Source organism: Zonotrichia albicollis, chromosome 20, assembly GCF_047830755.1.
Source record: "Zonotrichia albicollis isolate bZonAlb1 chromosome 20, bZonAlb1.hap1, whole genome shotgun sequence".
Lineage (NCBI taxonomy): Eukaryota > Metazoa > Chordata > Aves > Passeriformes > Passerellidae > Zonotrichia > Zonotrichia albicollis.
Genome location: NC_133838.1, coordinates 11,613,485 through 11,637,117, shown reverse-complemented (window position 1 = coordinate 11,637,117; position 23,633 = coordinate 11,613,485). Strand labels below are relative to the sequence as shown.

The following is a 23,633-nucleotide window of genomic DNA, read 5'->3' as shown; positions in this document are numbered from 1 at the left end:
CCTTGAGCCTTTATTAGTACAGAATATCCAAAACAACACAACCAACAACACAGTTACAAAAGGAGTTCACGGAGAAATGTGAAGCAGCCTGTGTTTGAAATGCTCTGTGTCACATACTGAGTCCAGTATAAAACAATGCATATTTATACACATATAAAATACAAAAGGAACAACACAGAAATGTATCAACAGGGGTTGTGGAGGCCTCCGTGGTATTTACAGTCAGAGATGTGCAGGGAGGGTGTTCAGCAGGCAGTGTCCATTGGGCTGGGCTGCAGCTGGGAGGGTCTCTGTGCCACAGGGGAGCTCAGAGCTCAGAGCAGGCTCTGCCCTGCTGGGGAGGCTCTGCAGGGGCTGTGGGGAGGCCAGGCCTGGGCTGGCATCACTCCCTGCCAGGCCTGGGCTGGCATCACTCCCTGCCAGGCCTGGGCTGCCATCACTCCCTGCCAGGCCTGGGCTGGCATCACTCCCTGCCAGGCCTGGCCTCCATCACTCCCTGCCAGGCCTGGGCTGCCATCACTCCCTGCCAGGCCTGGGATGCCATCACTCCCTGCCAGGCCTGGGCTGGCATCACTCCCTGCCAGGCCTGGGCTGGCATCACTCCCTGCCAGGCCTGGGCTGCCATCACTCCCTGCCAGGCCTGGGCTGCCATCACTCCCTGCCAGGGCCTGGCCTCCATCACTCCCTGCCAGGCCTGGCTGGCATCACTCCCTGCCAGGGCCTGGCTGCCATCACTCCCTGCCAGGGCCTGGCTGCCATCACTCCCTGCCAGGCCTGGGCTGGCACCACTCCCTGCCAGGGCCTGGGCTGGCATCACTCCCTGCCAGGGCCACCAGCTCTGCTCCCTGCCCAGGCCTGGCAGTGTCACCTCGTGTGCCCAGCTCTGAAACGGCAGCTCAGGCCCGCTGCCAGAAGGGAATCAAATATAATAATAATAAAAAATAATAATAATAATAATAATAAAGTCAACAGAGCCAAGTTCCACGTTCACAGGATGATGTCACAGCAGTCTGTGGCCCGGCCCCGGGGCCGTGGGGTTCAAGTCAAGGCAACAAGAGCGGGCACAGGGCTGAGTTCTGTGGGGTCACACGTGCCAGCTCGAGAGAAGTGCCAGGAAGTGCTGCCTGCAGCTCTTTAGAGCTCCTTGAGGATGATCTGGAACTTGTTCTCTGCCTCTACCATGTCCAGCAGAAAGGCCATGTGGTTGCTGTAGTGCTGGATGATGTTGTTGTCCATGTTCACCAGGATCCTGCAGAGAAGGAGAATGGCTGGGTCAGATGCAGCACATTGAAAGCAGTTCACCTTCCCCAGTCTGAGGGGCTCAGCCACTGTTAATGAATTAATTAAAGCCATGGCACAGGACAAGGGAAGATCCAGCACAGAACAGTCACCAGCCCTGGGAGCTGTGTCCTGGCACAGTCAGGAACTCCAGGGGCTGCTGGCACTGGGGGTCTGGCCCTGCCCAGTGCATTGGAATCCTCCTGGCTGCCCCAGCCCCAGCAGCACCCAAGCCCTGGCTCCAGCAGGTGCCCCATGGACTCTGTGGGTGCCCAAAAGCTTCCCCAGCAGAGCTGGCCCCTCCATCTGTGCCTGCCCCAGAGCAGGGAGCCACAGAAGTCACCTGAGCCCCTCGTGCTGAGCCACCAGCGATCCCAGGGATGCTGATCAGGAATCAGCCCTGGATTGTTCCTCCACACCAAACCTCACCAGGATCCAGAACTGCTCACGATCGCTCCTGAGTCACCCTGGGACCGAGCTCATGTGCTGAGCTCACCCCTGTGGCAGGGCCATGGCTGGGGCCTGGCAGTCCCACTGAGCTGCACTGGCTCTCACCTGATGGAGATCTGCCCCTCAAGCTGTAATTACCAGGGAAGATTGTTTAGGGTGGAGCAATAGGATAAAATTAACGAAAATTAAATCTGGGGGAGCAGGAAGCTGGGCCTGACCCTGCCACCAGCCTGAGTGCAGCTATCTCCAATCTCCCACACTTCAGGAGTAGCTGCTGGCATGGGTCACAGCCAGCCTTCATTAAGCCAGGTGTCAAAATTATTTATTTAATCTAATTTCCAGGTGTGGCCTTTCCTTTTCATGAGATACCTCTTTGCTCCTCCTGCCTGGTTTCCCTCTCAGTCATCACCAAACACTCACTGCTTATCAGATCAAGGCATGAACAAAACCAAAGCCAAAGTGACTGAGGTGGCCTCTCCCCTGAAGCCACCAGTGCTGCTCTTTTCCTTTGGGGAGAAAATTCCCATTTCTGGGGCTAAGGGATGAGCAGCACCAGCAGCAGGTGGAAGAATTCCGAGGCTCACCATGGCCCACCCCTCATCCTGAGCCAGGGACATTCCAGCGTTTTTTGGAGCAGCAAACACTGATCCCTCTCTGATAAGTTCTCCATAACCTCAGGCTTTCAGACTCAGACAAAGGATCCCCAAACAGTTCCACCTTCACCCAACTTCCTTTCCTTGGGACACTTTACCCTCCAAACAAATATAATACAAACAAGCATTATCCCAAATCTTTAAAGCCCAGAAAGATCTGAGTTTTATATGCTGCAAATAGCAGAGCCTGCCATGGCTCTACCTTTTATTATCTTGTTAAAATGCTCCTGGAGCCAATGGCAGGGGCTGGAGGGAACAGCTTTGGGGGCACAGCAGAAAAGCAGATGAGAGATTAGCTTACCCTCTTTTGCACTTTTTGTAGACTTTGTAAATGCTTTCTTCAGGAAGCCCATATTTTTCTGAAATCTGTGAGAGACAACATGGCAATTTCTCATACTTGTAAAGTGAAATTCCCATGATAAAAATCAGAGATACCAGCGAGCCAGTGTTCAGCAGCAAAGGATTCCCCCTCAGCTTTACTGCAGAGAACAAAACCATGACCTGAACATTCTCCTGGGCAAGCTCAGGTTTGGTTTGGGCTGGCAGGAGTTTTGGAGGCTTTTGCCAAGCATTTTCCATGAAGGTTTTTGACTCTCTGTGGTGAGGGATGGGGGAAGGAGAAGATGGCAAAGAATCCCCTGTGCTGACATTTTTCAAACGCCCTCTTTTTAAAAATTTGTAAAACCAACAGAGCTTCAAGTGCAGCCATAAAGCCACCCCAAATCTGGGAGGTTTATTGTTTGTTTCCTTCCCAGCAGTCTCCAGAGAGGGCTGGGTTATCAGAGATGCTGCTGATAACCATGACAGAAATATGTCCTTGTGCTCCTCAAACACAGCCAGGGAATTCCAGCACGAGGCCAGGGAGGTTTCAGATCACACATCCCCAGCCTGGAGAATGGAAAAGGTGTTTGACAGTGGAAAATATGAATGTGCTGTCACAAGAGGAGACTTCCCTGAGGATCTGGATGGGGCAGGAGGTGTGATCCTCCCTCTGCAGCACAACACAGCCACGCCAGGAGCTCTGGGGACAGCTCAGCTCCTGCTCCCATTTCCATTCCCATTAAGGGACAGCAGGCAGGGGTCATGAGCAGCCCATGTCCAGCTCCCTGTTCACCAGCCCATCCCCTTTTAGCTGCAGTTTGTCCATTCCCAGGGGGTTGGGGACACTCCCAGGGGGGTTGGGGACACTCCCAGGGGGTTTGAGGACACTCCCAGGGGGTTGGGGACACTCCCAGGGGGCTTGGGGACACTCCCAGGGGTTTGGGGACACTCACAGCTGTCCTGAGGCCCTGCAGGTCCGGCGTCTTCAACATGAGAGCATCAAACACCTCCTCGGACTCCCTGCGCACGTAGAGCAGCACTGCAGGAGAACAGGGCCTGCTCAGGGGCTCTGCCAGGCCCCCAAAGCCCGGGGGCTCGGGGCATTGGGGTGCCAGGGTTACCTCTCTGGGGATCCTCGTCCTTGCTGTGCTTTGGGGGCACCGCGTCGAAATCATCGCCGAAGGAGGCCCCGCTGCGCTTGAGGGGCAGCCTGGGCAGGGACAGACACAGACACACTCAGGAGGGCACAGGGCAGACACAGACACACTCAGGAGGGCACAGGGCAGGGACAGACACAGACACACTCAGGAGGGCACAGAGCAGGGACAGACACAGTCAGGAGGGCACAGAGCAGGGACAGACACAGACACACTCAGGAGGGCACAGGGACAGACACAGACACACTCAGGAGGGCACAGGGCAGGCACAGACACAGACACACTCAGGAGGGCACAGGGCAGGGACAGACACACTGAGGAGGGCACAGGGACAGACACAGACACACTCAGGAGGGCACAGGGCAGGGACAGACACAGACACACTGAGGAGGGCACAGGGACAGACACAGACACACTCAGGAGGGCACAGAGCAGGGACAGACACCCCCAGGAGGACACAAACCCCTGCAGCTGCCCAGCCTCTGCCTGAACAACCACTCACTCCCACAGCCAGCCAGCAATTAACTGTTGGTTTGTAATTACAGCAGCACATGGACAGCTCAGAGAGGGCCTGCAGAGGTTTGGGGTCACCAAACCCAAAATCCTCCTGCACCTCCTGTGGGGCACTGGAATCCCCACACAGAGGGCCCAGGCTGGGGGGGAGTCTGCTTTTCAAGTGTGATCCCACTTCATTCCAGTTTATTTTCCAGCCTCTGGGTGTTTGAGCCCCTCAGTGCCAGTTGTGATGTTTTATTCTCCCTTTCAGAATTGTCTCCATGAGAACAGCAGGACAATCAGGGAGCAGCTCGTGTTGGAGTGACAGGGACAGAAATGTGTCCATGTTCCTGCAGCCCTGGGTCCCTGCCAGGACCAGGATTAACTCATGTTCTGACTCTCAGGGCATCAGGGACACTCTGAGCTGAGTTATCCTGCCCTGGGGTATCCAACAGCCCTGGCATTCCCAAAGGAACAGAGCAGCTGCTGGGTGGGAAATGCACCCTGTGCATCCTCACCTGTTTGCAGAGTTGGGAACAGCAGGAGGGAGCACCTGGAACGCAAAGGAAACGGATCTGTGAGTGTGCACACACCACTGTGTGCTGGACGGGCTGGGGAGGCAGATTGGGCACACTTTAAACGTGATTTCCCTCCTCCTGACCCATCACTTTTCCCACACAATTAAACCCAAAGATCTGTTTCTTAGATTAAATGAAATTTGATGTAAAGAACTTCCCCAGATTCCCTGGTTTTGACAAACTGAGGCAGGGAATGCTGAGGAGCTCTGAAGGCCACAGGACAGAGCACAGTGGGGGGATGTCCCACCCACACAGGGACTGAGATGCTCTCATTTTGCTATAATTTATTTTCTATTGCTGGTTTTGATCCCACTACAGTCCTGTGCAGGTGTGTAAAGCACAGGAACACCTGCAGAGGTTCTCCCACCCTGCACTGCTGCACGGCCAGGCCCTCAGCACTGGAGTTCGCCTCAGTCCCACAGAGCTGGGCTGGGCTGGGGCTTTTTGCCCAGGCCGGGGCACTCACCGAGCCACACCTCTGGGGGGCGGAGAAATGCACGTTGGGGATGAAGAGCACGGGCTGCGTCTCCAGGTCGCTCTCGGGCCGCAGGAAGGTGATCTCGTTCCCTCTGAAGCCAGAGAGCAAACAGCCTTTGAGACCTACAGACGGAGAGTCCAGTTCATCTCGGCCCCTCGCTCTGGAGCAGGGGAGCTCCTGCAGCACCTCCAGGGCAGCCCAGAACCATCGGCAGCGGCCGGGGGTGCCCTGAGGGCTTTGGGAGGGGAAGGAGCCCAGCGAGGGCCTGAGGGCAGCGGGCCTGGGGACAGCCACGTCCATGGAGGGCGACAGGCAGGGATGGCAGAGGGAGCACACACAGGAACTCACCGTTGTTGTTGGAGTCCAGGCATTTTCCTTTCCTTCTGAACTGTTTCCTCTCATCATCCCTCATTTTCCTCTCTGCTCCCTGTGGGAAGATCCAGTGAAATTTAGGACAGTGACATTTCCAGCATTGGTTCCATGGCCACCTGTGGGGTGTGACACATGGAGGTGAGGGCAGCCCTAACTCAGGGACCTTCCCCAGCCCAAGCCAAGACTCTCTGACACTCAGAAAAACGAAAATAAAATTTGCTTCTAAAAATGAAACACACAGGCAAGAATAGCCGTGAGAAATTTTTCCATGGGAAGAAATCTGAGATTGGGGAAGAACCTCCAAGAAAACTCTCATCTCTTTTGATATTTAACAACTGGTCAGAAACAGAGTTTATTGTGAGCACAGTCAGGGCTCTGGGCTGCTCTGGGCTCCCCCAGCCTCTCTGGTGTCACTCCTGGGCCAGCTGTGCTTTGGGACGGAGGGAGCAGAGCTGTACCTTGTCACAGAAGATCTTGATCTGGCACACAGCCCTGTGCACCAGCTGGCTGCTGCCGCTGCCGCAGTCGTAGGTGTCGATCTGCAGGTTCAGGGGCACCCCCTTGACCCCCTTCTGAGAGGAGAAGTCTGTGCTCAGGCAGTTCACCCCGATGAACACCTGCAAACAGGGACAGCCTTGCTGCTGCTGGACACCTCCTCAGGAGGGGCCAAAGAGCTGCTGAGGCTGCTCAGCCCTCCCAGGGCAGGTGGATTCCACCTGAGCCTCTCCCCCACAGCTCTTCCAGCCCTTTCACTCAGCCTCCCCCCTCCCCAAATCCTGCCTGGGGATGTTCTTGCTGCTATTTCTGATCTCTCATTTGAAAGGGACCCTCAGACAGCAAAGCCCTGCAGGAAGGGAGGAGGGCAAGGCTGCAGCCTCAGGAATTGCCCAGCAGTGCTGCTTAAATAAATAAATATTCATCCCACACTGGGCTCTTTTATCACCAGGAGGGAGTTCACTCCAGGGGGAACTCTGGAAGGAAAGCTGAGCACAGCTTAATCCAAATTCTGTCTCCAAACTGCCAATTCATTGGTGTGACCCTGGAATTCCCCCAGACCCTGGGGACAGATTTGCAGGTGGAGAAGCTCCCAGAGCTCCCTCAGCTGAGGATTTCAGCCCTGAAACCCAATGTCAGCTCCAGTCAGTTCTTAGGAAAGAAAACCTCTTCTCTGGGGGTTAAAGTTTAATTGGAGAGAGCAGTAAGAGGTGCCATGGCCAACCCAAACCCCCAAACCCCCAAATACCCAAAACCCTGACCCCTCCTGTTCCAGCCCCTGACCCCTCCTGCCTCACTCCCGGCTCTCTCACCTCTCCCTGCCCCAGGCCAGTGAGTGAGCAGAGTTTCTGCTAAGAGTTAAATCCAGTTTTGCTGAGATGCCCCCAGGGCTTGCCACATACCTGACATATTTCCATTTCTGACAGCTCTGCCTTGAAGACTTTTGTTAACCTCTTGGGTTGTAAAAGCCCCTGGTTGCCTTTGGGCTTATTGAGATCCCAAAGCCAGGCAGGGTTTTCCCAAGCTTCAGAGACTTGGGCTATTTATGCTTTTGGTTTTTTTCTTAGTTACTTCATCTGTTTTCAATCCCCACTAGATACAAAGTGTTAATGAGAGAGTCTGAGATGCAGAAGAGACAGCAGAGCTGCAAAGGCTTTGCTGTAATGAACTCTGCTGGTTTTAGGGTGAAAAGGGATCTGTGACCTGCCTGGCTCCCTTCCCCATCCCACATCCCACAGAAGGGTGGTCAGTCTGTCTGCATCCCCTTGGGGTGGTCAGTCTGTCTGCATCTCCCTGGGGTGGTCAGTCTGTCTGCATCCCCCTGGGGTGGTCAGTCTGTCTGCATCCCCTTGGGGTGGTCAGTCTGTCTGCATCCCCTTGGGGTGGTCAGTCTGTCTGCATCCCCCTGGGGTGGTCAGTCTGTCTGCATCCCCCTGGGGTGGTCAGTCTGTCTGCATCCCCCTGGGGTGGTCAGTCTGTCTGCATCCCCCTGGCGTGGTCAGTCTGTCTGCATCCCCTTGGGGTGCTCAGTCTGTCTGCATCCCCCTGCTGCCAAGGGGGCTCTTTGTTCCCTGAGCTGGGGCTCATTTAAACAGGTACATGTGAGCAGAGCCCTGAATTGCTGCAAAACCTTTTCTTCAGAGTTATCCATCAGCACTAAGAAAACATCCCTGAGCCAGGCTGGGTGTACCCAGAGTGTTTGTTAGCTCATGGCAGTGCTGGACCACTCTGAGCACGGCACTGCTGTCCTGCCAGGCAAACACTGCAGGGGCTCTGCAGAGCTCTGGGCAGGGCTGGGCTCTCAGAGGGAGCTGCAGCTTTGCTGAGGACCATTCCCAGCTCCCTGCAGGGCAGTTGGTACCTTGGCTTCCTCGTGGATGTTCCACACGAAGGACAGGGCGTTGTAGGCCAGCTCCTCGATGTTCTGCACCGTGTTGAAGTTCTCCTTGCAGTCAGCTGCAAGGAGGGGACAGCAGTTAGCACTGGGGCTGGCAGGGGTGACATCCCCGGGGCCTCCTGCCCCAAACCCTGCCCTGGCTGACTCCCAGAGCCAGGGAGGCCCTGAAGAGGAGGCAGAAGCTGCCCAGCCCCCAGGTGTGGCAGCCCCTCGTACCCACGTCGATGACTCTCTGCTTGGCCGTGGGCTGCCGGGAGTGCCAGTGCTTCCAGAACTTCAGCTGCTCCGTGGGGATCTTCTCATTGTCAAACACAATCATCACCACGCTCTGCAACACAGCCAGCACAGGCAGCTCAGGGTACAGCAGTGATCAGTGCCCCCCAGAGCAGCACAGAGCAGTGATCAGTGCCCCCCAACCAGCACAGAGCAGTGATCAGTGCCCCCTAACCCAGCACAGAGCAGTGATCAGTGCCCCCCTAACCCAGCACAGAGCAGTGATCAGTGCCCCCCTAACCCAGCACAGCCAGCTCAGGGCACAGCAGTGATCAGTGCCCCCCTGACCAGCACAGAGCAGTGATCAGTGCCCCCCAACCAGCACAGCCAGCTCAGAGCACAGCAGTGATCAGTGCCCCTCTAACCCAGCACAGAGCAGGTCAGTGCATCCTGACCCTTCCATCCTGCACTGCCCTCAGAGCCACATGCAACCTGAAGTTTTGTGCTGGGGAAGCTGAAGAGGGCAAGGGAAGGGATCTGGGCTCAGCCATTTGGCACACTGATCTCGGGGGCTGCTCCTTGGCCTGGCCACACATCCCAGGAGCAGGATGGGGACCCTGTCCCTGGCTCAGAGCTGCTCCCAGCAGGGCCCCCACAGGCCCTTTGTGCATCCCTGAGCTCCTGTGACAGGTTCCAGCTGCCAGGGAGGCTCTGCAGGGCAGCAGAGGATTATCCTGGGGGACTGAATCCACCCCATTCACCCCTTTAAGCCAACAGGAGCCACAAAGCCATTCCTGCTCACGTTCAGCTCCGTTCCCAGGCCAGAGGAGCTGCTGCATGTCCCATTCCAGAGCTGTCAGCAGAGCTGTCAGCCTGTCTGTGCCTCTTACCTTCACTTTATTTGAGGACAAGTGCAAACATTTGCTGTCTCCAGCTGTCCGCAGTGTGATGGGGTAGAACTGTCCTTTGTTGAGGTAGGCCATGGGAGAGTCCCCAGATTTGATGTGAATGGCTTTGGGTGACCCCAGCGTGTATTCAAAGTCACTTGGATGGAACAAAGAGAGAAGGATGAATAAGCACACGCTGCTGTTTCACTGCAAAAGCAAAACAGAGCCCCAGGTGCCTCCACCCCACGGGTTACAGGCTCCAGTTTCTGCTCCATTCCCCTCCTCACACACCCTGACACAGCACAGCACATTCTGATCCTCCCCAACACCCTGGGGAGCAGCACTGCCCCAACAGCCTCATTTTACCCCCAGTTTTGGCTAAAAACCCCTGGATGTGACTGCAGCCAGTGTTTGTGTGTGGATGGCAACAGAACCATTGCTCAACCAGCAGCCTGCAGCAAAACACACAAAAATGGGGACCTGGGAAGGGACTTTTACAACATCTACCTCAGGTTCCTGGCTCCAAACCCATCCCCATAACTGGAGAGCCAGGAGGACTCTCCCTTAGTGGCTCTGCAGGACACCAACACCTGCTTGGCTGTGCAGAGCTGGGATCAGATCCCAGCCCACACCCTCACTGTGGTGGGCACCAACTTTCATCTGTACAGAAAAGCTTGGTGGAGGCACACAGAGAAGGTGTCACTGCTGGCAATGGAATCTGAAAGAAGAGCCTGAATTCAGCAGCTCTCAGGCCTTCAGCAGCAGCTGAGCACTGAAACCATGAGGCCACAGCTGGTTTCTGCTGGGAGGGATCTGTGCAAGCCACCACCTGCACAGGAGCCTTCACTCAGACCCTTCAAGTGCCCTGTTTAGTCACCAACCCATCTTCTTCCTGCTCCACCTCCTGTGATGCCATCTCTGAAGATGGGCTTGGCAGCTCCTCTTATCTGCAGCCAGGAGAGCCAGAGGAGTTCAGTGCACACATAAACAGTGAGCAGGAGCCTCTGCTGGCTGTGTGAACATCCCCACGTCTGACAGCTGACTCACCCAGTCAGCTGACTCAGGAGCAAATAAAAAGTGGGAGGTGAAATAATGTTACCTGCTGGGAGGTTTGATTTGGTATCTGGAGCAGCAAAGCTCAGCCTGGCAGAGGGGTGGAAAGGAGGAAGAAATCCCTCTCATGTTTTAGGAATGAGAGGCAGCGGCACCCTCTAAAATCAAGGCTGACTAACAGTGCTAAGTGAGAACCCAAACCTTAGATTAGGGGAGGCTGATTATCACCCTCCTGCCCTGGCAGCCTCCTTTCCCTGTCATTTACCCCGCTCCAAGTGGCCTGTGGGGACACGGTGCAGCCACCTGGTCCCTCTGTGTCACCCAGCAAGCAGGAAGGGGCTGTGACCCTGGGGTGGGACAGCAGCTGGCCCTGCACTGGCCCAGTCTGGGGGCAGAGCAATCCCAGCTTTGGTCTAAAAGCTCACGGGGCAGCCCCTTGCTCCAAAAGGGAGACACAAGTGGTGCCTGCACAAGCACAGGATCTGTAATTGCTCTGGTCACTGCCAGGGCTGGACTGGGGACAGGAAAGGGATGCAGCCCTTCCCCAGGAAAGAGCCAAGAGCTCCTGGAATCCCAAAGCCCTGGCCTGCTGTTACCTCTTCACTCCATCTGAGGGGTAACTCTCGGGGCAGGGTGCCTCTGGCTGGGGTTTGAGGATGTCACTGAAGAGCAGCGTCTGCAGACGAGCAAACAAACCAAGAGTCAAACCTCACATGGCTTTGGGCATTCACCTCTCCCAGACACCACAGCAGATGATTTCAAATTCAACAGAAACCCCAGGAGCAGCACAAGAGCAGAGCTCAGTGCCCCCACAAGCCCAGCCTGACCTCCAAAATGAACACAAACCCCAGAAATGCCCCAGGACCAGCCCAGTGCCCCCAGAGCCCAGCCTGACCTCCAAAATCACCATAAACCCCAGAAATGCCCCAGGACCAGCCCAGTGCCCCCAGGGCCCAGCCTGACCTCCTGGGGGTCCTCCTTGAAGGTGCTGTCGGGCTGCCAGCGCTGCTGGGCCGGGGCCATGGGCAGGCTCTCGAACAGCGAGTTCAGGGAGCTGCTGTCATACACGTCCCCAGGGGCCACCAGGAAGTTGTCTGGGGTGGGTTCCAGCTTGCTGGTGCCTGGAGGGAGCAGGGCTGCCTTGTGAGGAGCAGGGACACCCTCGAGACTCAGGCCGTTCTTCTTGGGGGGCTCGCAGAACTCCTGGCTCATGGAGACGTTCTCCGACAGCAGCTTCATGAGATGGGCTGAGCCATCGAAGGAGGGCAGCTCGGGCTCGTAGTCCATCCCGTGGCAGTGCCTGCTGGAGACAGTCCTGGCTCAGGGCAGGGCAGAGAGGGCACCCCCAGCTCGCTGGCACTGCCTGCTGACCCTGAGTCAGTGCCTGGGAGCCCTGGCAGCCCCCGGGCATCTCCACCCACAGCTCTCAGGGCAGGCAGCAGAGCCAGAGTGCTCAGCACATCAGGGAGGACCACAGGGAGCCAGGGAATGTGGTCTGGATGTGGTTTGGGGCTGCACATCCACTGCTCCTTCATTTCAGAGCAGCAGGGGTGATAAAAATGCAATGCTGTGTGGGCTGTCCACCACAAGTCATTTTATGGCTCATCAATGCTCAAAGTTCATTTTTTATACCCTTTTTTAAGGAAAAACAATTACTGTACAAATTCACAAACTCCCTCAACTTAGGAAGCAAAAACTAAAAGCAGCTCAGTTTACTTCAGAAGGGGTGAAGTATCACTGGAGGTTTATTCTGTCAAGTGGTTCAAAACTGACAGTGCCAAAGTACACAGCACCCAGGGAGGGGAACTGAACTCACAGTGGCAAATGAGGCATTAATTTAATAGTCAATTATCTGAAAACCTCAAAGGACAAATGGGAGTCACTGGAGGAGAATCCTGGGAGAGTGGAACAGAAACTCTCAGGGCACGAACCAGGATTTGGCCATTCAGTGCTCAATCCTTCTGCCCTTTGCAATTGTCACAAAACAGCAACGAAAGGCGATTTCTGCTGCTGCAAATCAGCAGAACCCCTGTGAGCACAGCCAGACAGATGCTCAGCTGTGTAAATGGGTGTAGCTCCATTTATCCCTGCTTGGGACCTGGCCTAAAGAATTTTAATGTGTGTCTCAGGGTTAATGAGCTGCACTGTTGCTGGTAATAACACCGTGCTTTGATGTCTATTTTCTGCAAGCTCAGAGCCCATCCTGCACTTCAGCAGCTGCAGGAGAGTGAGGCAGCCCCAGAGAGCAGGAACTGAAGCCAACCTCTTTGCCAGGTCATTGCGTGCCACCATCCCAGCTGGCAGGATCCTCTTCTCCTTGGGCACCTGGGACAGGGCAGAGCAGAGTTTGGTTGGGGCAGGGTTTTGGTAAAGGGAAATAGAGCAGAGTTAGCCCTGGCTAAGAAAACCAGATAAAACCCCACGAGAAGAACAAACAGCAGAGCTGGGCTCTGCCCTGGGCTCCCAAATAACCTTGGACAACCACAGCAGCTTGTCCTTCAAAGCCCCCAAGTAAATGGGGACATCACTGGTATTGCTTCCAATCAGGGCTAAATCAGAGCCACATTTCTCAAAGCTCCATCCTCCAGCAGCACTGGAAGAACAGAACTGGTGGGGTCTGCAAGGCTGCTCCAGCCCTCAAAGCCCTCATGGGTAAAATCCAGACTCAGGGCACCTGGGTTCAGCTTTTCCACAAGCTCTGGATTCCCTCCAAGTGCTGGGCTGTGCCTCAGTTTACCTCTGGGGATACTGGTGTGGTGTTGGATAAACAACTGGGGGGCTCAGGAGATGGGGAAGCTCAGTGGAGGGGTCCCCTGCTAAGGTGGTACATGTTTGACATATTCTGCACCTCTTTTACCCCAGTTTGCCCCAGATTTTACCTCAGCTTTGCCCCAGATTTTACCTCAGGTTTGCCCCAGATTTACCCCGGTTTTACCCCAGTTTTACCCCAATTTTACCCCAGTTTTACCCCGGTTCTGCCAGCCCAGGGCACCCACCATGTAGTAGTCGTAGAGCAGGCTGAGGGCGGCCACGCTGTCGTCGTCGCCGTTCACCCTCATCATGGCCTTGGTGGCTGCAGTCAGGGGGTTCTCCAGGTAGGTTTTCCAGGCCTCGTCCTCGCTGGTGTAGGGGAATTTCTGGAAGTTCATGGTGTCATTCTTCATCAGGCGCACGGATCTGAAACTGGGGGCAGCGGGAATGAGGGAGGAGCTTTTCCCACCGAGCTTTCCATGGACACAGGAAGGGCTTCCCGAGGGCTCTGTGGGATGAGGAGGGATCTTCTCCTGGCCCTGGACTCGCAGAGCCTTTGGGATCAGCCCCTCTGCTGCTGTAGCTGGGCACAAACCCAGGCCAGAGCTCCCTGTCCTGCCCAGGGAGCCCAAACCCCTCAGCTGCTCCTTCCCCCAGCCCCAGGTGTGGGCACTGCAAGGGAAAAGGAACAATTCTCCCTTGGATGTGGAGCTCCAGGCCAGCACAGCCCCAGTCAGACACAGGCACTCAGTGCCCAGATGAAACCAAACCTCATTGTTTTCCTGTGCTGCAGTCCATGGTTTCAGATTATTTTTTTCCCAGTTATTTGTAGGTGATTTTACTCAGCAGACAGGCAGATCACAACCCCCTCCCTTCCACTAAAGAATTCCTGACTGAGGTGAGGCTCGTGGGACTACGTGAGCAGCAACACACCAAAATAAGGCCCTGCCTGTCCTCACTGCTGGCACTTTCTCCAGGCCTCTCCATCTTATGTTAATAAACTGTCAGACACCTAATTGCCCAAACATTGGTCATCTCTCCCTTCCCTCCAGCCAGCCCTGCCAGCAGTGCCTCTGTGCATTCCCTGGGAGGTTGGAATCACGGAATCCTGGAATTGTTTGGGTTGGAAAAGACCCCAGAGATCGAGTCCGACCTTTGAGGGAATCCCAGCAGGTCCACAGAGGCTGAGCCTGCTCAGCCCTGCTCCTGTCACACCTTCCTGTGACAGTGACCTTGTGTCACCACCACTGCCCACACCATTCACCATCAAATAACAGCTCCATGGACAAAAATTCCCTTTTCCTCAAAGTTCAGGAAGGGCAGGACTGGGTTTTATTAGAAGAAAGGTTTTAAAAACCTCTTTAAATCTCCAAAGTTGCCAGGAGCTGACTGGAGTTGAACCCTGACATCACCTGATGTTTGTTCATGGAAAGGCAAAGGAAACTTCAGGAGTTACAGCAATGAATGCTGCAGTTTAATGGCATTTTTATAAGGAATATGTTGCTTTCATTAAGCCATTCCATGTGTTTATAATAAGTCCTGGTGGAGATTTTTAAGTGAATCATTCAGAGAACAATAATTCCTCTTGGGAGGAACCTGGCATCCCTGCAGCTCCCATGGCTGCTCTGTCACCTGCACAAATTCACCTTAAACCGTGCAGGGACAGCTTGGGGTGCTCCAGGCTCAGCCTCCCGAGCTCTGCTTGGCTCCTGCTCTGGTGCCTCCCCTGCCTAACAAACAAATGGCAGCACGGAATCACTGCAGCTCAGGAGTTCCAGCTGATTGTTTCCATGAGGGTGTTCCTGCTGTCCCTGTCACCCTTTCCCTCAGGAATTTTCTGCCGCTCAGGAGTCACAGCTGATTGTTTCCATGAGGGTGTTCCTGCTGTCCCTGTCACCTTTTCCCTCAGGAATCCTCTGCAGCTCAGGAGTTCCAGCCGATTGTTTCCATGAGGCCACCGGGGGCTGTTCCTGCTGTCCCTGCACCCTTTCCCTCAGGAATCCTCTGCAGCTCAGGAGTTCCAGCCGATTGTTTCCATGAGGGTGTTCCTGCTGTCCCTGTCACCCTTTCCCTCAGGAATCCTCTGCAGTTCAGGAGTTACAGCCGATTGTTTCCATGAGGCCACCGAGGGCTGTTCCTGCTGTCCCTGCACCTTTTCCCTCAGGAATTTTCTGCAGCTCAGGAGTTACAGCCGATTGTTTCCATGAGGCCACCGAGGGCTGTTCCTGCTGTCCCTGCACCTTTTCCCTCAGGAATCCTCTGCAGCTCAGGAGTTCCAGCTGATTGTTTCCATGAGGGCTGTTCCTGCTGTCCCTGCACCCTTTCCCTCAGGAATCCTCTGCAGTTCAGGAGTCACAGCCGATTGTTTCCATGAGGGTGTTCCTGCTGTCCCTGCACCCTTTCCCTCAGGAATCCTCTGCTCTCCCCGTACCCGAGCTCGGGAGGCTCCCGGGGCCCCGTGCCCGGCGGGCAGGGCTGGGCAGGGCTGGCACCGCTCCCGGGCATAGCGGGCCCGCTCTCAGCCCCGCAGTGCCGGGGCGGTTTCGTTCTCTTTAGCGCTTCTCACGGAGCCTTTCTCCCCCTCCTCCTCCTCCTGCCTCTCAGGGGCCCGGCAGTGACTCAGGCTCGGCGCTCCTGCCCGGGCAGGACCCGCAGCTCCCCGGTCCTCCCCAGGGACAGAGCTCGGCTCCGACCTGGGAACCGGCAGGGATCAACACACGGGGCAGGATGGGGCAGCAAAGCACCCGGGAGATTAGAAACACCCAGATTCCCTGGGAGATTCATCCTCCCTCAAATAAAGCACTGCTTATGTGAATATTCCCTTCTGCTGCTCACCTCTGCTGGGAGAAACCTGCTGGGAGAAACCAGGGACACCCAGGGACACCCAGGGACACCCAGGGACACCTGCACCGCCTCAGCCTGGAGAGAGCAAAGGCAAAGGGCCCTGAGCTGGAGAGAGCCCAGCGTGGGCACACAGAGCCCAGCAGGGATGGCAGCAGTGGGACAGCAGGACAGCAGGACAGCAGGACACACAGCTGGGGAGTGCTCAGAGCCCACAGGGGCCTGCACAGGCACGGCAGCTGCTCCATGCACTGGGAACTGCTCTGGGTGACAGGAATTGCACCTTGTCCCCATTGCAGAGTCCCTGGGATCCCTGGCAGGCCCTGGGATGTGTGACTGGAGCCCCTCAGAACCCACCCTGCAGGGACTGAGGGAGCACCCACCCCATCCACCCATCCTGGGATCAGCCCTGCTCTGACCCTGCTCCCAAAGGCCACCACAGCTCCCCAGGATCTGAGATAAGCAGGTGTGGTGACAAATCCAAGGCACTTTCTGACATCAGGACCTACAGGACACACAGATCCCATCAGCAGCCTCTGTGAGGCACAGCTGCAGGGAGAGACCCAAATCCAGATCCAAACACAGCAGCAAAGTCACCCAAATCCAGATCCAAACACAGCTGAACTTTACTTTGCTCCTGCCTGTGATGCCCCTGCACGTGGCCAGGCCCTGTTTGCCCGTTCCAAGCTCCCTGGTGTGTTTGGCAAGGCCAGAGCTCCTCTCCAGGCCAGGGAAACTCAGCCCTGGGAGCAGCAGCAGCTCCGTGCCCCGTGTGCCCTGGAGCTGGGCCTGGGGCCATGTGCACAGCAGGGTTTGGGGCAGGGAGCGTTTGTTTGTTTGTTTCCAAACACCTGGGATGTGACACAAGGTGATCCCAGCCCCTCTCCCGCTCCAGCCCAGCCCATCTCTGTTTCCCCAGTTTCTCCTGGTGATGGATAAACACTCAGGGCCCTGCTGGAAAGGAGAACGTGCCCACAGGGTCCAGCTGGGGCAGGAAAGAGCCCTTGAACTCCTCCTGCCTCTGTGGTGGCTGGGGGCGCTTTGGTGCCTTTGTTCTCCCCAGTGCAGCTGACTGGGGCCAGGCTGAGCTGGCCCTGCAGAGCAGATCCCAATGAGCCCCTGCAGAGCAGCAAACACAGCACAGAGCCCCAGCCCTGAGGAGCTCAGCGTGCCCAGGCAGCTCCTGTGGGGGCTCCACCGGCTCTGGGCTTGGGCAGTGCCCTCCCCTCCCTCCTGGAACGACCCTGGAGCTGCCCAAGGCAGGAGCTCGGGGCAGGATCAGCAGTGCCCTGCACAGGGCAGGGATTGTGGCCTGCCAAGCCCTGTCAGGGAGGACAGAATCCCACCAAGGCCCTCAGTGCTGAGGCCAAAGCTCTCAGCTGAGCTGGGATTTTGGAATTCCTGTGCAGGTTTAATAAACAAGCACACCTGAAGACAAGGTGACAGCACAGGCAGCAGTGAGGGCATTGTCACCAGCCCACTCACACAGCCAGGCAAAAATCCAAACAGAGACAGAACCAGGAAAAAAAAACAACACAGAAAGAAACACAACAAACACAGACTAAGGATGGAAAACAGTGCTGGGGTGCCAAGCACAACACGGTGTCACCCCACAGCCCAGGCTCTGGCCCCTGGCCCTGACCTGCTCTGCCCACGGGACATTTGCTGGGGTATTTTCTCTGGCAGCTGGAGAACAATGTGGGCTCTGTCCCTGCCTTTGTGCAGGGGCATTTCAGCAGCCTCGGCCCAGGGCTAGCTCAGCTCAGGCACCTGAGGATTCCCAGCAGGTTCCGTTTTGGGGTGTCCTGAGTTTCAGGGGTATCTGACCCCAAAGGGAGACACAAATCCAGGCCCTGAGCATCTGCTCCCACTTCTGGAATATTGCTGAAAACTCCACTACTCCCATTTTCCTGTTCTCATTGTGGACAGACACAGACACTTTATGCACAGTTATTCTGGACACAAACCCCACTGGGGCTCTCAGTGCCTCATCCACCACAAGGAACATTTCACAGGTAATTTTTGTATATTCTCCAACTCCAACAGCCATGACCTCTAAATAAAATGAAATTTTAAAACATCATGTTTTTTACAAGATGTGGATTTAAAACCCCCCAGTGGCAGCCATAATACACAAACTTCTGCACTATAATTTGTTTCTTTTTTACTGCTTTTCAGACAATGTGGATTTTTAAGCCAGCAATCAGCTGTTATGGGTTGTCTGTGCTGAGAACAAAGCCCAGCTTTACTCAGGGCTCTCTGCTTCCCTCAGCACATCCTGCCCGAGGCTGCAGCAGGGTCACCTGGGGATGTCACAGCTTTCCGAGGGAGCAGAGATTGGAGCTGTCACAGCTCTGTGCTCAGTCCCAGCCAGGGCTGTGCTGATCCCTCCCTGCCTGGCTGCACGCCTGGCACGGGGCTGCTGCCCTGCTCAGGGTGCCAGAGGTGGATCCTGCTGCCCAAGAGGCTCCAGGAAGCTGTGCCAGGGCAGGACACTTGACAGGAGCCTCACATGGAGCTCCCTGCCCTGCCCAGCAGCTCCAGGGCCCTGCAGGGGCACAGCCAGCCTGGGCTCCCCCTGTCCCTCCCCGTCTGGAGGGATTTTCACCTGAGCAATCCCAGCTCCAGGGTGCACTCTGTCCCTGCTCTGGTGCAGTGTCCTGGGAGCACAGGAGCAGCAGCTTCTCCTCGGCTGCTCCACACAAACCCCAACCCCAGCACAGGGAGCTTCACACAAGGGCTCTGCCAAAAACAAACCTGATTCAGGTTCCAGGTTCTGCCAAACAAACCTGATTGAGCCCATAACACCAGGCCCCAGTGCAGAGCTCAGGGTGCCCAGGCAGGGATGGCAGGAACAGGAGGGGGCAGAGCAGGGGGTTCAGGGGCAGTGCCAGCCCTGGGGCTCTCAGCACTCGAGTGTGACCAGGCTGGGACAGGGCTGGGGCTGGATCAGCCTCACCCCACAGCCAGAACAGCTCTGACACCCAAAGGGACAAGAAATGAACCCTCAGGACCTGCAGTGCTCTGGGTTGGAAGGGACCTTGCACTGTCCCTGCCCAGCCCTGCCTTGGGCACTGCCAGGGTCCAGGGGCAGCCCCAGCTGCTCTGGGCACCTGTGCCAGGGAGGAATTTCTTCCCCATATCCCATCTAACCCCAATCTCTTCCGTATTTCTGATCCTCCAAGCCTTGGGAACTTGGCTGTGAGCAATGGCATACAATCATATGTTCAATAACAAGTTCCACTCATTTATTATCATTTTTATCATGACCATTTTTCAGCTGTTGCCTTTTTGAGCACACTCAATTCCAGGATCCCTGTCCCTGCCAATCAGCTGATCCCAAGGGCTGGCAGGTGCAATCCAGGCACAAGTGCATTTTTGGATGTTACACTGATCAACAGCTCCAACCCCAGCCAGAACCAAGCCAGAGCAAATCCTCCTCCAGGAACTCTTTATTCTGCAAATTTCCCTGGAACCATTCCCATGGACCAATCAGCCCCAAATGTGACCCAAAGCATCAAAGCAGAGATACTGAGCAAATGTTGATTCACTCCTGCTTTGAGTCTGGAGTTTATTCACAGGGCTTTTACTCCTTTGTTGGGAATTGCATAGCAGTTATTTGATTGTTGTTTCTTTAATTTACAAATCTCTTTTTCTCTTTACATAACTTAAAAAAAAAAAAAAAAAGAATCCGAGCCAGCCTCCCTTGCTCCAGCACGGTTATCCCTTGTGTGCTTTGCTGCCAGGATTTTATAAAAGGGCTTTAACTTTTCATTCACCAGGAGCATAACTCAAGTTTTAATAACACACCTTATGCATGACAAAAATTTGCTTCTGGCGATCATGGTTTCGACCACAAAACCACAACTGGGAGTAACTCCTGGTTAACTCCTTCCTGCCCACGCAGGCAGAGTTAGACACAGGTTCCGTTTAGAAGACTATGGAAATCAGCAGTTAGAATATTTTAGAATAGGCAAAACATCTCCCCCTCCCATGCCCCGCTGCTCCCTTCCCAGTCCTCTCTGGGAATGTTAAATCCCAGAAGGGGAGGTGGGAAGGGCCCGTGCGGGCCGTGGCGCTTTGAGCGAGGGCATGGAGACATCAGAGCTCCCGCACATCTGGGCAGCTGTGCCCGGCTCGCTCCGGGGCTGCTCCCTCGCCGTTCCCCCCAAATTCGCGGCTCCTCGGAGCCCCTCGGCTCCCGGAGGGGCTTGGGCAGCCTCTGCTCAGCTCCTGCCCCGCTGGCACCTCCTGCCCTGGGAGCAAACGGGGCTGAGCCTTTCCCTGCTCCTCTGGCGCTGCGGAACCCCCATTGCCGAGAATTCCCATTGCCAGCAATTCCCACTGCCATGAAATTCCCACTGCCATGAAACTCCCATTGCCAGCAATTCCCACTGCCGAGAATTCCCACTGCCGAGAATTCCCTTTGCTGAGAATTCCCATTGCCAGCAATTCCCACTGCCAGGAATTCCCATTGCCAGCAATTCCCACTGCCAGGAATTCCCATTGCCAGGAATTCCCATTGCCAGGAATTCCCATTGCCAGCAATTCCCACTGCTGAGAATTCCCATTGCCAGGAATTCCCACTGCTGAGAATTCCCATTGCCAGCAATTCCCATTGCCAGCAATTCCCACTGCCATGAAATTCCCACTGCCATGAAATTCCCACTGCCATGAAATTCCCATTCCCTGGAATTCCCATTGCCAGAAATTTCACTCCCAAGGAATTCCCACTGCCATGAAATTCCCATTCCCTGGAATTCCCATTGCCAGGAATTCCCACTGCCAGGAATTCCCACTGCCATGAAATTCCCACTGCCATGAAATTCCCACTGCCGGGAATTCCCATTCCCAAGGAATTCCTACTGCCAAGAATTTCTCACTGCCAAGGAATTCCCACTGCCAGGAATTTCACTCCCAAGGAATTTCTCCTGCCAGGAACTCCCACTGCCGACAATTCCCACTGCCAAGCAATTCCCACTGCCAAGCAATTCCCTGCAGAGTTTGGGCATCTCCGGCCCGAAACGTCCCCCGGCCTCTGTTCGGGGCTGCGGCCGCTGCAGCCCCGCTGGAATAAAGCGGAATTTCCCGAGGATGCTTCGTGGCCAGGGCTCGCCCGGGGCTCTCCCCCGGCCCGCAGGCTCAGGGTTAACAGCGCTGCCCGGGCAGAGGCAGCAGCCGTGTAATTCCGGCCCTAATTAGCGACAAATCCATCAATCGCACGCTCCGCGCCTCCCCGCTGCCAAACGCGGCCTCAAACATAAAAAGCGCCGGTTCTGAATGACCCAAAAACTTCCGAAAGGGAAAATTGCACTGAGGGATTCTCGATCGATCCGAGCAGATCGATCCCACGATTTACATAAAATAATAATAATAATTACTGCCGTGCCTTTGCAGGGTTCTTAATTAGGAGGAGATGGGCTGACACAGCAGCTCTGGCAGGCTGGCAAACACACTCGGGCGTGCGGCTTTCTCCCAAAAAACGCCTTGGAAGCACCAGATCTCTGCACAGACAGAGGTAATTTCTATTTCTCAATAAATATTTTACAGACAAATCCATCACGCGGATTTGTCAACATTCTGCCAACCCGACACTTGTGTGCCTTCATTTATTTCAGAGGTGCTGGGCTGATACCATCAGCATCCAGAACTCCAAAATATATCAGAGGTGACAAAATTAGAAACAAGAGTTATACAGGATCGATAGGTGTTAAAAGCTTTTTCTTATTTAAAAGATTAAATTATTTGACAGGGTCATAGTGTGAATAAATTTACTTAACAAAAATACCCCAAACAAACAACAAAAAAACACCCAAAACCCAAACCCCAAAACAAACAAAAAACCCAAAGAAAGAAAAAAAAACCTGCACCCAAACAAACAAAAAAAATCATAAAGCCCTCAACAAAAACAACAAAAAAGACACACAACAATCCCCACCCCTAGAAACTAGAGACTGGTAAATACTCTGGAAGGTATTTTCTCAAAATAAATAAAGTTAAACCAGATTCCTGCAGCTGCTGTTAGATTTTGTTGGACAGAGGCAGAGCAGATTCCCTTTAGACATAAACCCCGTGTGTCAGTTTTAGCCGGGGATAAAAAACCAACCAGGATTGTGGTTTTTAACAAGTCCCAAGTAAAAGCAGTGATTGATTCTAAGTGATTCCTCCCCAGAGCAGCACCGGCGACAGAAAATCAGCAAAATGCTCCCATCCCGTTCTTTAGTGCTTTACCAACAGCTGGGCAGGCAGAGGAGCAGCCCAGGGATCCCCCCCAGCCCCGGTGGCGAGAAAAGGGGAGAAGGGAAAAAGCTGCACTCACTGCACTCACTGGGCATTGAGGCAGAGGGGAGAAGGAACTGCAGCTCACGGGGCATTTCCCCAAAGCAGAAAAGGCTCACACATCCAGCTCACTGGCATTGAGGCAGAGGAGAGGGGATAAAGGCTCGTTAGGAATTTCCCCAAACAGGAGAAGGGAAAAGGGCTCACACTTCAGCTCATTAGGAATTTCCCCAAAGCAGAAAAGGGGAAAGGCTCACGCTTATCCAGCTCATGGGGGATTTCACCAAAACAGGAGAAGGGAAAAGGGCTCACACTTACTGCAGCTCATTGAGAATTTCCCCAAAGCAGAAAAGGGGAAAGGCTCACACTCATCCAGCTCACTGGGCATTGAGGCAGAGGAGAGGGGATAAAGGCTCGTTAGGAACTTCCCCAAACAGGAGAAGGGATAAGGGCTCACACTTCAGCTCATTAGGAATTTCCCCAAAGCAGAAAAGGGGAAAGGCTCACACGTATCCAGCTCAATGGGCATTGAGGCAGAGGAGAGGGGATAAAGGCTCACACTTCAACTCCTTAGGAATTTCCCCCGAACAGGAGAAGGGATAAGGGCTCACACTTCAGCTCCTTAGGAATTTCCCCCAGACAGGAGAAGGGAAAAGGCTTCACTTACTCCAGCTCATTGGACATCGCCGCGGTGTCTCGGCAGCGCTCTCTGTGCCGCTCACACAGACATTCCCTGCCAGGTGTTTGATTTATGGCAGCGCTCGCACAGGTGGGGCGGCCGTGCCGGGATTGGCTGCCGGGACAGGTGCCCTGGGACAGGTACACCCAGACAGGTGCAGTGTAACCCTGTCCCTGCCGGGGCCACGGAAAGGCCCCCGGGGAGAGCAGAAAGGGGCGGGATCGGGGATTCATCTCGGGGATAATAATGAGTTTCAGGTCGGTGCATGGGTTCCATGCCTGCCGTGCCAAGGAGCTGTCATTTCTACGGAGCTGGGGGCTGGTTCGTCCTTTGCTGTTTCTTTAGACATAAATACACTCAAAATACATGTGTTTGTAAAGGAATGAATTAGGGAAGGAGAAAGTTTCTTCTCGTTCCTCCGTGGTAGTTGTACTGACAGGAAAACCCTTTCCTGCCTCTCCTCACCTCCTCTCAGCCACTCACTCCAGAACCACGAGCAGATTTTTTTGTCTTCCCTCTTAAAAAATGAACCTTAACCCCCCTAACTTTAGGTACCAAAATATTCCCTAAATCTCCTGGCTCAGGGTGCCCTTGCAGTGCTCTGGGTCTGTCAGGAGCAGGGCTGAGCTGTGGGATAACCTTTCTGTGTTTGGGGGCTTTGGGAAGGGGCTGCAGGAATCCCACCCAGGCAACACCTCTGCAGCAACTCCCCTGCACCCGGGGAAGAGGTTTGTGCAATAGAACAAAACTCATCAG

The 23,633-nt window shown here is 54.9% G+C and overlaps 1 protein-coding gene across 4 annotated transcripts in view; it reads right to left on the bottom strand.

The window, feature by feature from the left end:
- The window catches only part of GRHL3 (grainyhead like transcription factor 3), a 106,865-nt gene continuing 83,232 nt past the window's right edge, over positions 1-23,633 (bottom strand). For 2 of the 4 annotated variants that reach the window (XM_074555526.1, XM_074555528.1), the window contains exons 2-16: positions 13,324-13,510; positions 12,591-12,652; positions 11,291-11,630; positions 10,924-11,003; positions 9,278-9,431; positions 8,391-8,502; positions 8,139-8,233; positions 6,241-6,399; positions 5,759-5,837; positions 5,399-5,532; positions 4,873-4,907; positions 3,824-3,912; positions 3,656-3,741; positions 2,683-2,747; positions 1-1,249 (exon numbers count right to left, since the gene is read on the bottom strand). In XM_074555526.1, the coding sequence (XP_074411627.1) occupies positions 1,135-1,249; positions 2,683-2,747; positions 3,656-3,741; positions 3,824-3,912; positions 4,873-4,907; positions 5,399-5,532; positions 5,759-5,837; positions 6,241-6,399; positions 8,139-8,233; positions 8,391-8,502; positions 9,278-9,431; positions 10,924-11,003; positions 11,291-11,630; positions 12,591-12,652; positions 13,324-13,510 (1,792 nt within the window). In that variant the 3' untranslated portion in view covers positions 1-1,134. The remainder of the gene's footprint in view (positions 1,250-2,682; positions 2,748-3,655; positions 3,742-3,823; positions 3,913-4,872; positions 4,908-5,398; positions 5,533-5,758; positions 5,838-6,240; positions 6,400-8,138; positions 8,234-8,390; positions 8,503-9,277; positions 9,432-10,923; positions 11,004-11,290; positions 11,631-12,590; positions 12,653-13,323; positions 13,511-23,633) is intronic. The other 2 variants (XM_074555527.1, XR_012583302.1) reach the window with 2 other exon arrangements.